This window comes from Heterodontus francisci, chromosome 6 (genome assembly GCF_036365525.1).
Source record: "Heterodontus francisci isolate sHetFra1 chromosome 6, sHetFra1.hap1, whole genome shotgun sequence".
NCBI classification, from domain to species: Eukaryota; Metazoa; Chordata; class Chondrichthyes; order Heterodontiformes; family Heterodontidae; genus Heterodontus; species Heterodontus francisci.
In genome coordinates this window covers 30,820,307-30,835,277 of record NC_090376.1, presented here as the reverse complement: position 1 = coordinate 30,835,277, position 14,971 = coordinate 30,820,307, and the positions used below count along the sequence as shown (strand labels likewise).

Sequence of the window (14,971 nt, the reverse complement as noted above, 5' to 3'; positions counted from 1 at the left end):
CAGCATTTGACTGAGTGTGGCATCAAGGAGCCCCAGTCTAATTGAAGTTAGTTGGAATTAAGGGGAAGACTCTCCACTGGCTGGAGTCACACGTAGCACAAAGGAAGGTGATTGTGGTTGTTGGAGGCGAATCATCTCGGTCTAGTACATCATTGCAAGAATTCCTCTGGGTAGTGTCTTAGGCCCAAACATCTTCAGTTGTCCCATCATTGACCTTCCCTCTATCATAAGGTCAGAAGTGGGGGATGTTCACTGATTAACTGCAAATGGAACTGAACATTGCATTCATGTCTGCATGCAGCAAGACCTGGACAACATTCGGATTTGGGCTGATAAGTGGCTAGTAACATTCATACCAGGACCATATCCAAAAAGAGAGAATCAAACCATGTCCCCTTGACATTTATCAGGATTACCACTGCTGAATCCCCTACCATCAACATCTTGGGGGTTACCATTGACCAGAAACTTAACAGACCAGCCACATAAATACTGTGGTAAGAAGAGCAGGACAGAGGTTGAAAATTCTGGGGCGAGTAACTCAGCTCCTGACTCCTTAAAGCCTGTCCACCTTCTACAAGGCATGAGTCAGGAGTGTAATGGAATACTCTCCACTTAACCTGGATGAGTGTGGCTCCAAAACACTCAAGAAGCTTGATACCATCTCTCCCTGTTCACTCCACCCCTGCTCACGTCTCTCCCCACCACCGGCTCACAGCCCACTCCTCCCCAGCTCACTGAATCCCCTTGCTCACATAATCCCTGCTCACAAACTCTGCTGCCCTCACAGACCTAACTGCCCCTGGTTCCAAACCCATCCACCATTGTCAGATACTAGAAGAGGGGAAGATTACTGAGCCTTCCAAAAGAGACCTCCTGTAAACCCTCACTAGAGGAAGACACTAATGAAGGGGAGATACTGAGACTTTCAAGAGTGACCCCTTGCTGGGAGCAGGCCTGACCTCTGGCTATCCCAGTTTCCCCAAAAAGTCCGAATCAGACATTGGGCACCCTACAGGTCTATGCAGAGGCCAAATGCCTGTCATAGGTAGGCGATTGGGATGCCTGAAAATGGACTGATTCAATCTTAGATCGGACATTCTTCAGGGGTCCTTGGATTGCTGGATGTCCCTGAAAGTAGGCCTTGTTTCACCCAAACGAGGCAGTAAGTTCATTTTCGCAAAGAGCTCTGACCTTTTAGAGATTAAAGAAAACACCAGTAGAGGTTTATAAACTAGCTGTCAATCTGGTAGGTGAGGAGCAAGCAGTCCTTGGCCTCTTTCAATTCAGCAGTGGCCACAATTTTTCTTGTCAGGCCCAGAGTAGTCCTCCCACTTCTTGGTCTTATAAAGGAAAATTTTTCATTTACTTGGAGGGCCTTTTCTTTCATCCACTGGCACGAGACCTGTTTCAGTCTGGTGGGAAACCATGGTGGCTTCCCCACTCAGACCCGTGTTAAAATACTACTGAGGTTCTGTTGTTGTCCTAGGATTCTGATTAGTGTTACGACCAGGTGAGAAAGGAGTCTCGGGGTTGTCTCTCAGTCTTTGCCTGATCTAACCGTAACAGGGTTTAATTTTAAAAACTGTGTTTTATCTCCACACCGCCCCTCCCCCCCTCCCTCTTCAGTGAATCCTTTTTCACTGCTTTCCAATTGTAAGACAAAGAAATCAATTGGACAGGTATTCTTAGATTTAAACAAGAAAGGTGGCAGTTTATTAACTTTGAACTCTAATCCGGTTAACGACTATGAATATGCGACACGACCACGCTAGCATGCATACGCGATAAACGCACACGCAGATAGAGACAGAAAAAGTAGAAAGAATAAAGGGGAAAAGTTTGAGGCAATAGTTGGGTGTATTTACAGTCTTTTGAGTCAATGTGGAGTCTTTGGTTGCTGGTAAGTCTTGCTGTTGGTTGGGGCCCAGTGCACGCTTTAACTTGTTTCGATGTAGGCGTCTTTTCTCTCTTGAGGTTTAAGTGACTTCAGTGGGTCCGGAGGCTTGTAAGAAAGTGAGAGCGCGCCAGCCAGGAGAGAGGCTGTCTTGTTCCAGGTTTAGTTGCAATCTGCAGTCTGTCTTCAAACTGTCTTGTGAGCACAATTCAAAACTCCAAGTTGGCCAGCAGATTAGTGATGTGACTAACAGGTTTAACCATTCCTGTGTTTGTGGATTCTCCATCTTAGCAGACACTGGCGTGCGAGCTTCTTTACACCTTCAGTGTCTGGTGATCAAAATCCATTTGGGTTAATTGGACCAGGGTGTTGTTGCTTTGTCTCCATAAGCACCGTCTCTTAGTATGCAAATGTACTCCAGCCAAATGTCTGATCTCTTTAAACAAGTCATTTTTTCACTCCAGCACCAGTTTGAAATTAGTATTCATGTGACGAAATTATTATGCCTCATTCTAGGCAGGTGAGAGTCTTCATGACACCTCTACACTCCGGAATGAAATGCGATTTTTTTTTTAAAAGAGCATTTCATTAAAAGGGACTAGAGAGAAGATAAGGACAGGAAAATATACATGCATCTCTCTCATTGATTCAGAAATCCTAACAGCTGTTACAGCCTGTCTTTTCTTGGTATCAGTGCTGCTTTAAACTGCCCTTTTTGGTATCCAATAAACGTGTGATTTTTGGGGAAGTTTTTCAGTTTGAACATTTCCGTGACTGCCTAGAGTATTTGTTCTTGTTGAGGTCTGCAGGGGGAGGATTAGATTTAATTAGCTCTAAGCGGGCGTTCTGATCATGGACGTCGGCAGTGGGCGGTTCTCCTCTTTAGATTAGAGATACAGCACTGAAACAGGCCCTTCGGCCCACCGAGTCTGTGCCGACCATCAACCACCCATTTATACTAATCCTACACTAATCCCATATTCCTACCAAACATCCCCACCTGTCCCTATAGTTCCCTACCACCTACCTATACTAGTGACAATTTATAATGGCCAATTTACCTATCAACCTGCAAGTCTTTTGGCTTGTGGGAGGAAACCGGAGCACCCGGAGAAAACCCACGCAGACACAGGGAGAACTTGCAAACTCCACACAGGCAGTACCCGGAATCGAACCCGGGTCCCTGGAGCTGTGAGGCTGCGGTGCTAACCACTGTGCCGCCCTTCAGTGCTTTGAGTCATGCAAGGGCTTTACACCTTAGGGTTAGTTGGTTCTCTTTCCTCCTGACTGTGGAGGAGGATTCCTTGCTAATCTTCCCTTTGTCCTTTGGGACACTCCGGCTTACTGGTATTTGTCCAGATTCTACTGCATTCCCCTGTGGCTCTTTGACTAGGTGAGGCATCGCCCTTAACCTGCCCTTTTGAGGACTTTCTTTGTCTCTGCAGGTTCCTGTAAATGCTGTTAGCAACTCTGGTGGGGTGCTTCTAGTGTCTGCATTTACATAGGAGGATGTGGGGTCAAACTTCTCAACTATTTTGGGGTTGGCTGACCAGATAATAGGGTTTCCATTTGAGGTTCCTCCCGGACTTCCTTTAACTTGCCCTCTTGGTCCCTTTTTCCCCTTTCCTTTCTAACCTTTTGCTGGCCTTGTGCCTGCCTGTCCCCTTTTGTTCTCGGCAGGGGTCCCTTACAGTTCATCAACCTTCTGCTGGAGGGTCCTGCAAACACCAATACAGGATTTAGTGGTGCAGTTTTCACTAAGTTGGGGTTTCCCCTCAACCTGGCACCTGTGGCAACTCCTACAGTACTCCACCAAATCTTTGTGGAGTTTTGGCCAGTCAAACTGCTGCCTTATGCGGGCTTTGGTTTTTTGTATACCGACAAGTGCAGCCACTGTAATCTCGTAGGCCGTTCTTAATATTTCTGTCTGGTACCTCTGTGGTACCACTAACTGGTGAACCACTGTCCACTCCTTGCTCTCAAGTCTGCGAGGAGTACTCCATTTTCTCATCAGCACCTCATTCTTTAAATAGTAGCGGTCAGGGACTCCCTCTGCTTCAATTTCAGACTGGGCAGCCTGTGTTAACTCTCTCTATACTGGGTCAGCTCGCTGAACCTCAGCTAGGGAAGATCCACTTAATTCATTCCCTGGGTCTTCTAACTTTCCAGAGAAAGTCTCAGACAGACAGACTTTCATGGTCATCTTCCTGCAGTGCCAATTCAGTCTCCTCTGGGGGAGCTGGTTTGATCATGGCCTGATTCACTATACATTCAGGGAAACTGCAGGGGACCATCTCCTGCCACTACCTTGCCTCTTTGACCTCCTCCGGTCTCTCTTTCACTACTCGGGAAGCTACCACCTTCGTCCCCGCCAGAACATTACCTAGGAGCAGGTCAACCTGTCCACAGGCAAGCTAGGAACAATCCCTACAGTCACTGGTCACGAAACTAGGTGGCACTCCACGTGCACCCGGTGTAAAGGTACCAGCATACGCTGCCCTCCAATACCTTTCACCATCATTCTGGTGTTCACTGCACTCTCTGGGGGAAAGGTAAGGCCTTTTTCCAGTAAAATGGATCTAGTGGCCCGTGTGTGCCTGAGAATTACTATGGGCTCGCTTGCCCCACTCGAGGGGTATGGGATTACTTACCCTTCAGACACAAAACCCTGATAACCTTCAGGAATCCTATTAAAATTTTCCTGCACTTTGCAGCCGTAAGCTTTCTGGGTCTCACTCTTACTGCAGTTAAGGCCATAGCTTGTTCTGCTGTGCTTTCCATCAGGGTCCCCCCATCTTCACTGAGCAGGTGTGCCCTGATTAACACTACATGTTTTCCTTTTAGTTTCCAGCAGTCAGTTCTTAGATGTCCTGCTTTATTACAAGGAAGCACACAGGTCTTTCTTGCTCACAGCACCTTCCTTTTTGGCTGGAGGGGGACCCCCTGTTGTCTTCTGTTTTTCTTTCCCTCCCAGGACTGCTTGGGTTTCTATCACCTTCCCACCCTTTGTCCTTTTTGGATTTGTGGAGGTGATCAGGAAAGGTTTTCCCCTGGGAAACTGACATAACTTAGAGCAAACTCATTGGCCAGCACCGTGGCTTGCCGGGCTCTATGAACCTTCTGTTCCTGTACATGTGTCTTTCTGGAGAGTTTGAGAGAGTTTTTAAATTCTTCTGGCAAAATTACCTCTCTGAGATTTTCATAGCTGAGCTGCACTTTAAGAGCCCTCAGCCACTGGTCAAAAGCCAGCTGCTTATTTCTCTCAAACTACAGGCAAGTTTGATCAGTTTGCTTCTTGAGGGTTCTAAACTTTTGACAATAGGCTTCCGGTACTAACTCATGCCCCGCAGATAGCATTTTTTGTCAGTTCATAATTGGATGAGCTCTCATCTGGCAACATGGAATAAACCTTTTCTGGTTAACTTGCTTTGTAGCAGGAGAGTCTGAGCCTCAGCTGGCCTCTTTTACTGCCTTGCCAGTTTTTCAATAGATACAAAAACGCCTCCATGTCCCCCTCTTTGAATTTTGGGATCAATTGGGAAAGTTTTAACCATTCTGTACCTCAGCCCTGAATTACGCTCCTCCATATTGGCCATGCTTTCTCTGGGTTACTCTGTCATCCCTAGTTAACTCAAGCCGCCTCAGCTCTCTCTCTTCACATTTCTTCTGGGAGGCTCTTGCTTTCTCTCTTGCCTCTCTTGCTTTCTCTCTCTCTCTCTCTCTCTCTTTTTCTTCACGTCCCTTCTGGGAGGCTCTTTCTTTCTCTCTCTCCTGTCTCTCTCTCTTTCTCCTGTCTTTGTCTTTCTTTCTCCTGTTTTTCTCTTTCCCTGTCTTCTAATTCATGTCTCCTCTGTTCCAATTGTAGCTTTGCTAGTAATACCTTGTCGGGGTCTACTTCTAACCCTGTTTCTGCTTCTTCAGATTCAAGGGAAAAATGGTTGGCCACTAATCTTAGGAGGTCAGACTTTCTAGCCTTGGCACGGACAGTGATTCCACACTGCTCAGCCATTTTTCTCAACTCCTCCATAGACAGTGCTTTCCCAGGTTACTTCACCCTGGCTTGGGGAGCTACTGGCTTCAGTCAAAGAGATGTTGGTATTCTAGCACAAACAACCACAAGAAAACCAGTACTGAAATCCTTTTTCTTGATTGGGATCAATTTGGCTTCCCACTTCCAATTTCTTGTTTGTCTGTGGATCAAATCCAGGACGCTAGCCCCCAAATTTCTGTTTCGACCAGGTGAGAAAGGGGTCTAGGGGTTCCCTCGCAGCCTTTGCCTGGTCTAACCGTAACAGGGTTTAATTTTAAAAACACCGTGTTTTAGCTCCCCCCTCAGTGAATCCTTGTTCACTGCTTTCTAATTGTAAGGTAAGAAATTCAAGTAGACAGGTTTTCTTAGATTTAAACAAGAAAGGTGGAAGTTTATTAACCTTAAACTCTAATCTGGTTAACGACTACGAATGCGCGACACGACCATGCTAGCATGCATACGCATAAACACACACGCAGATAGAGACAGAAAAGGTAGAAAGAATAAAGGGGAAAAGTTTGAGGCAATAGCTAGGTGTATTTACAGTCCTTTGAGTTCATTGTGGAGTCTTTGGTTGCCAGTAAGGCTTGCTGTTGGTTGGTGCACGCTTTAACTTGTTACGATGTAGGAGTCTATTCTTTCTTGAGGTTTAAGCGAGTTCAGTGGGTTGGTAGGTTTGTGAGAAAGCGAGGGAGCCAGCCAGGTGAGAGGCTGTCTTGTTCCAGGTTCAGTTGCAATCTGCAGTCTCTCTTCAAACTGTCCTGTGAGCACAATTCAAGACTCCACTTTGGCCAGCAGATTAGTGATGTGACTAACTGGTTTAACCATTCCTGTGCCTGTGGAATCTCCATCTTAGCAGACACTGGCATGTGAGCTTCCTCACACTTAGAAACCATAGAAAAATTACGGCACAGAAGGAGGCCATTGAGCCTGTCATGTCCATGCTGGCTGAAAAAACTAGCTGCCCAATGGCATCCCAACTTCCAGCACCTGGTCCATAGCCTTGCCAGTTACAGCACTTCAGGTGCATGTCCAGGTACCTTTTAAAAGAATTAAGGGTTTCTGCCTCCACCACCATTCCTGGCAGTGAATTCCAGACACCCACCACCCTCTGGATGAAAAGGATTTTCTTCATGTCCCCTCTAATCTTTCTACGAATCACCTTAAATCTGTGTCCCCTGGTAATTGACCTCTCTGCTAGGGGAAACGGGTATCTCTGTCTAAGCTCTTCATAATTTTGTACACCTCTATTAGGTTACCCTCAGCCTCCTCTGTTCTAAGGAAAGCAACCCTAGCCTATCCAATCTTTCCTCGTTGCTGCAACTTTCAAGCCCTGGCAACATTCTTGTAAACCTCCTCTGTACTCTCTCCAGAGCAATTATGTCCTTTCTGTAATGTGGTGATCAGAACTGTACACAATTCTCCAACTGTGGCCTAACCAGCATTTTATACTGTTCCGGCATTACAGTTCCAGCATTACATCCCTGCTTTGGAATTCTATACCTCGGCCAATAAACGAAAGCATTCCTTATGCCGCCTTCACTCTATCTACCTGTCCTGCCTCCTGTGGACATGCACTCCAAGGTCTCTCACTTCTGTATATTTCAATATCCTCCCGTTTATTGTGTATTCCCTTGCTTTATTTGCCCTTCCCAAATGCATTAGCTCACACTTCTCTGGATTGAATTCCAATTGCCACTTTTACCCCCCCTCAACCAAACCATTGATTATCTTTCTGGAGTCTACAGCTATCCTCTTCACCATCAACTACACGGTCAATTTTTGTGTCATCAGCAAATTTCCCAATCATGCCTCCCACATTTAAGTCCAAATCATTAATATACACCACAAACAGTAAGGGACCCAACACTGAGCCCTGTGGGACGCCACTGGAAACCGCTATCCATTCACAAAAACATCTGTCGACTACTACCCTTTGTTTCCTGTCCCTGAGCCAGTTCTGGATCCAACCTGCCACATTCCTCTGTATCCCATGGGCTTTCATTTTACTGACCAGTCTGCCATGTGGGACCCTGTCAAAAATCCTTACTAAAATCCATGTAGACCATATCCACTGCACTACCCTCATCAATCCTTCTTGTTACTTCCTCAAAAAATTCAATTAAGTTAGTAAGACATGACCTTCCCTTAACAAACCCATGCTGATTATCCCTGATTAATTTGTGCCTTTCTAAGTGGCAGATTATCCTGTCCCTCAGAATAGATTCTAACAATTTACCGACCACCGAGGTCAGACTGACCGGCCTATAATTATTTGGCCTATCCCTTGCACCCTTTTTAGATAATGGTACAATGTTCGCAGACCGCCAATCGTCTGGTACCTCTCCTAGATCTATTGAAGATTTGAAGATGATCCTCAGCGCATCCACTATTTCCTCCCCAGCTTCCTTTAACAACCTGGGATGCAATCTATCTGGCCCTGGCGATTTATCCACTTTCAAGGATGTCAGATCCTCTTGTACTTCCTCTCTCATTATGCTTATCATATCTAATATTTCACACTCCTCCTCTTTATCTACAATATCCACATTCACCCTCTCCTTTGTGAAGACAGAGACAAAAAACTCATTAAGAACTCTGCCCACATCTTCTGCGTCCACGCATAAGTTTCCTTGTACATCTCGGATAGGCCCTACCCTTTCCTTAGTTATCCTCTTGTTTTAATGTACTGATAAAACATCTTTGGGTTTTCCTTGATTTTACCTGCCAATGATTTTTCATGTCCTCTCTTTGCTTTTCTAATTTCCTTCTTTACTTCACCTCTGCACTTTCTAAACTCCTCTAGGCTTTCTAAAGTATTAAGATTTTTGTAACCTTTAATGTCTAATGATCAAAATCCATTTGGGTTAATTGACCAGCGAGTAGTTGCTTTGCTTCCACAAGCACCATCTCTTAGTATGCAAATATCCTCCAGCCAAATGTCTGGTGATCTCTTTAAACAAGCCATTTCTTCACCCCAGCAAAATTAATGTTCATGTGACGAAATTAATATGCCTCATTCTAGGCGGTGGGGGTTTTTTAGATTTTTTTTTAGATTTAGAGAAACAGGCCCTTCGGCCCACCGAGTCTGTGCCGACCATTAACCACCCATTTACACTAATCCCATATTCCTATCACATCCTCACCTGTCCCTATATTCCCCTACAACCTACCGATACTAGGGGCAATTTTATAATGGCCAATTTACCTATCAACCTGCAAGTCTTTTGGCTGTGGGAGGAAACCGGAGCACCCGAAGAAAACCCACGCAGACACAGGGAGAACTTGCAAACTCCACACAGGCAGTACCCAGAATTGAACCCAGGTCGCTGGAGCTGTGAGGCTGCGGTGCTAACCACTGCGCCACTGTAGTATTTATGGACAGGGCTCCTGCATGAATCCAACAGACACCCATTCCTCCACCAAAACCAGTGGTGTTAAAAGCAGAGATTGGCGGGAGTGAAAAATGGGACTGTATGCTTTTTACTGCTAGCCCACTTTGTTCCTGTGTAGAAGACAGAGGTAAAATTCCCTTCAAGGTTAATCTGCCAAATTGCTGTGGCCTTTTCTTGTTCCTGAAAATTCTTACAAATCGTTTCTTGTCATAAAAAAGGGAAAGAAAAGTAATGCCAGTCTTTGATCTTGCGTATTTATTTCCCCTGGGCATTTAGATCTTGGTAGCATGAATGATTCCTCTTCAGTCACTTCAAATGTGTCCTCGAGTCATTTCACACATACCAAAGAAGAACTATTTGCTGTAAAGAAGGAAGAAGTATTCCCTTCCTATGATCATATCGTTGAGTTTCTACCTCTCCAGTCCAACTCAAAAGACCAAAACAATGAAGTACCATCAGCAACAGGAAAGTGTTTTCTACAGGTTACTGGTATGACATGTGCCTCTTGTGTTGCCAATATTGAAAGTACACTTCAAAGAGAAGAAGGTGAGTAATGTTTTTATGCTGCACTTACATTTAGTGATGCATACCAGTCAGTCTAAAATATTTATGCAAACCTTTCTGGCCGCTGAACAAAAAAAAAGCAGGATTTAAAAATATATACCTCAGAATTTATGTTGCAATGTTTCATATTGTACTTTGTATTCGCCATAGGGTGCATTTGGCACAGTTGGAAATACTCTCACTTCTAGTTGGAAGGTCATGTCTCCAGCTCTATTCCAGGATGTAACTGCATAATCTAGGGTAATACTTAAGTGCAATGCTGAAGGAGTGCTACATTGTCAGGCATGGTGTCTTTTGGATGAGATATTAAATTGAGGCTCTATCTGAAGTTCAGGTGGACATATAATATCCCATAATACTATTCAAAGAAGAGCAAGGCAGTTCTCCCTGCAATATTTATTCCTCAAACAACATCACCAAACAGATTATCTGGACCTATATTTGATTGGTGCTTGCTGGACTTTGGGCAAATTAGCTGTGGTATTTTCTTGCAAAGCAACATTATCTGGCTTTTGCAGTCAGTGCTGAAGGAACAGCACTTGCTATTTGTCATGCTGACAGCTGCTCACAAAGTTTTCTTATGCTTTAGAGCAGAAACTTGCTGTAATCCATATAGCACCCTCTAGAGAGGATCTGTGATGTCCATGAACAGAGCAAGAAATTGTAAGACTCTTCAACCAGATTGAAGAATCCTCACTGAGACATGCAGTCTAAACTAGGAAGTATAAGCTAGATTTAAATCATTGGACAGAAACTAGAATAAAGATGGGAAAAGACAGACGTGATTAAGAAAGAGCGAGATAAAAGATGCAGACAGAAAAAGTTTTTTAAAAAATTAGTTGCTGACAATTAATTCTGACGGAATGAGATTCCACACTTGTAAGTTTAATTTTCAGGGCCTGAGAGGTTGTTCAGTAATTATCAATTATCACACCGTTAAAAGTTCACTTACTCTTGAATGTACCAGCCCTAACTTTTTCTAGCATCTTTAGTGGGGAACCAGTGGGCAAGAACCCCAAGTTCACACCATTGCATCCCTTTCAATGCCTGATCTAACAGCGAGGACTGTTAGAGTGCTCCCTGTAGAGGAGCGAATATTTCTGACAGCTACATTTGGATTTCCACATTTTAATGCGCATATATGGGTGCCAGAATTTGCTGTCCAATTTACTCCATAATAATGGTGGATGCTGTTAGACCCACCCCCTGTTATTAATGCAAAATTCCGACCAATAAATACACTTTAAAAAAAACAGTTTATTGGCTGTGAAGTACTTTGAGAATGTGAAAGGTGGAGACCAATGTGGTTGGCAGATCAGTCCCTAAAACTAACTGGAAAGAGAAGTGGTTTGCACAAGGCTTCATCGGTGTTTTTACCTCCATCGGTGGCTCTCTGGGCCTTTTATTGTTGCCTCCTGGGCCTTTACCGACTCCACACGGAAATCCTGATTGCGATTGTTGGGTGGCAGTAGGCTTCATAACACTTATTTCCCTATATTCTCCATTACACTTCTGTCTGATTTTGGGTGGGATTGTGGAGGAGGATTCTCCTTCCCCTAAGCTTCTTCGCATTTAGTGAAATTTGGGCCTAGGCTTTCTGCACCCTCTCTATCTCTGGCAGAACGCCGGTGGCTTGCTTCAGTTCATTTGCTACACCAAATAGTTTTGTAGCTTCCTTCAGTGTGATGTTAATTTAGTGTTAATTTTTGTTGCAGGCCATTTGTTGCTGTGGCCGTATACCCGCCCACCCATTGAAGTCAATGGGAATAGATATCTGGTGCGATATAAAAGAGGCTGCTGATTTGTTATCCAATTTACAGTATTCCGCAAAGTCAAGATCTACCTCATTCACTTTGAATCAGTTACTGTGAGAAAACATCTAGCCCAGTGATCTTGAATTGAATTTAAATCTATGTCCTAACAATGAGAGAACCTTATTCCACACCCTTGATCTATTGTTATATGTTGCTTTCGTAAATATAAACAGCTTGCCAGATTTTTTTTGTTTGTTTTTATTTTCCAGTTTTTCTACAAAATATTTCAAATATCTTTTAGGTATATTTTCAGTTCTGGTAGCACTAATGGCAGGAAAGGCAGAAGTCAAATATAACCCAAACATCATCCAGCCCACTGACATTGCAGAATTGATCAAAGATTTAGGTTTTGGAGCAACGGTTTTAGAAGACGATGTTTTTTCAGCTGGAAAATTGGAACTTATTGTAAGTATATTTCATGTTATGCAACATGACTAATGTTATTGAGTTCAGTAATTATTTTAAACTATTCTGAGCAATGGCTATTTAAATCTCTTAAGGGGTGAAATACTGGGATAGATTTTCAACTTGCCTCCTGGGCTTACAACTGATGTTGCAATTACTGAACTTTAGTGAATAGGCACAGGGTTTTATTGTCTTGTAGTATTGACCGGATTTAATTGCTTGATTACTGAAACATTTATGATGTTTTACAGTTAAACTAAATAAGTCATTTATAATTCATATTGTTGTACCTTCTTTGTAATTAGTTTTAATGGATCAGTTGAAGCGACTTATTGCGTTCAGAGAGATGAGATGTGAGAGAGCTCAAACTTAGTCTGCAGGAATAAAACTCCATCTACAGACATTAACATAAATGGAATTTATTGGCCCGGGATTAACTCTGAATAATGAAAATAAACCATTGCACATACTGTCTGAATGGAGTGCATTGGTGCCCTCAATGACCTTACCATGAGGTCAGAAGTGGGGATGTTCGCTGCTGTTTACACCATGTTCAGCACCATTCACGACTTCGCAGATACTGAAGCAGCCATATCCAAATGCAGCAAAATCTGGATGACATCCAGGCTTGGGCTGATAAGTGGCAAGTTACATTTGCACTACACAAGTACCTGGCAATGACCATCTCAAACAAGAGAGAATCTAACCATCACCCCTTAATGTTTAATGGCATTACCATCGCTGAATCCCCCACTATCAACATCCTGGGCGTTACCGTTGACCAGAATCTGAACTGGACCAGCTACATAAGAGCCTCTGAGCCTACAAGAGCAGGTCAGCAGCTGGGAATTCTGTATCAAGTAACTCACCTCCTGTCTCCCCAATGCCTGTCCACCATCTACAAGGCGCAAGTCAGGAATGTGATGGAATACTCTCCACTTGCCTGGATGAGTGCAGCTCCAACAACACTCGAGAAGCTCGACACCATCCAGGACAAAGCAGCCTGCTTGATCGGCACCCCATCCACCACATTGAATATTCACTCCCTTCACCACTGACGCACAGTGGCAGCAATGTGTACCATCTACAAGATGCACTGCAGCAACTCACCAAGGCTCCTTTTACAGCACCTTCCAAACCCGCGAACACTACCACCTAGAAGGACAAGGGCAGCAGGTGGATGGAAACATCACCACCTGTAAGTTCCCCTTCCACCACACACCATCCTGACTTGGAACTGTATCGCCATTCCTTCACTGTTGCTGGGTCAAAATCCTGGAACACTCTTCCTAACAACACTGTGGGTGTACCTACCTCACATGGACTGCAGCGGTTCAAGAAGGGGGTTCAAGAAGGCAGCTCACCACAACCATCTCAAGGGCAATTGGGGATGGGCAATAAATGCTGTCCTAGCCAGTGACGCCCACATCCCATGAACAAATGAATAAGATAAATATATTTTGCCAGATAGTTGGAGATGGGTACTGAGAATTTAGTCTTTCCAGGACTTAGGCAGATTATCTTTAATGATTTATTTCCCTTGCTTTAGTCCTGAATATTTAATTAACAATATTAGTATTGTCTTTCTCAAGCAAAGATGTTCGTTTTTCTTGCAACCTAATTTGGTTTCTTTAGATTACAGGAATGACTTGTGCCTCTTGCGTTCACAATATTGAATCAAAATTAATGAGAATCAATGGCATCTTGTATGTATCAGTAGCCCTTGCCACCAGCAAAGCACTCATTAAACTGGATCCAGAAGTACTGGGCCCACGTGATGTAATCAGAATGATTGAGGTATGTCCAAAAGCGAAATATTGCATGTGCTGGAAATCTGAAATAAAAACAGAAAATGCTGAAAATACTCAGGTCAGGCAGCATCTGTGGAGAGAGAAACAATGATCTTCCATCAGAACTGGAAAAAATTAGAGATGTAACAGGTTTTAACAAAGTATAGAGGCAGGGAAAGTGGGGGGGACAGAATGAACAAAAGGGAATGTCTGTGATAGTATGGAAGGCAAGACAGAATGACAGGAGTGTTAATAGTGCATGACTTGCTCAATCCTGAATGGCTGAAAGTAATCACGTGATTACCCTTAATGATTTTTGTCAATACCATCGATTGCCGTTCTGAATCTGTAAAGCTCATCAGTTTAATTTTGTCTGGACTCATACAGTGATGTGGGAATGCACTGAGATGCAATTGAGCCATACTTAGAACAGCTTCAACTCTCATCCCTCTCTTTTCACAATGATGACAAAGTCCCACTTGCTCTCACCTTCCTCCCTTAACCTCTGCATTTTCTATATAGTCTTTTGTTTTCCAGCATGTACAGAGTGATCCCAGTATGAAGCACTGCAGCCCCCTTCAGTTCATGGAGTCATCACCTGTCCCCCCCCCGCCCCCCAGGAAACCGTTCTTTACTCTTCTATCAACTCCACTTTCAGCTGGCTTTCCTTTGGCATCTTTCTATATAACTTTGTGTCAGCTGTGGCTCAGTTGGTAGCAACTCTGGAGATTTGAGTACAAAACCTAGCCTGACACGACAGTGCAGTACTGAGGGAGTCTTGCACTGTCGAAGATGATGTCTTTGGGATGAAACATTACACTGAGGCCCTGTCTGCGCTCTCAGTTAGGTGTAAAAGATCCCATGGTACAGTGGAGTTCTCTCTGGTGTCCTAGACAATATCTGTCCCTCAACCAACATCACTAAAACAGGTTATCTGGTCACTATCATTTTGCTGTTCATGGGAGCTCGCTGTGTGCAAATTGCTGCGTTTCCTACATGACAACAGTGACTACACTTCATTGGCATGTAAAGCATCCGGTGTCCTGAGATAGTGAAATGCAAGTCTAACTTTTTTT

The 14,971-nt window shown here is 44.0% G+C and overlaps 1 protein-coding gene across 4 annotated transcripts in view; it reads left to right on the top strand.

Annotated features, from left to right (window-relative positions):
- LOC137371218 (copper-transporting ATPase 2-like) overlaps positions 1-14,971 on the top strand; it is a 189,371-nt gene that overhangs the window by 79,331 nt on the left and 95,069 nt on the right. For all 4 annotated transcript variants that reach the window (XM_068033409.1, XM_068033408.1, XM_068033410.1 and 1 more), the window contains exons 3-5: positions 9,599-9,868; positions 11,942-12,105; positions 13,741-13,902. In XM_068033409.1, coding sequence (XP_067889510.1) covers positions 9,599-9,868; positions 11,942-12,105; positions 13,741-13,902 — 596 coding nt within the window. The remainder of the gene's footprint in view (positions 1-9,598; positions 9,869-11,941; positions 12,106-13,740; positions 13,903-14,971) is intronic.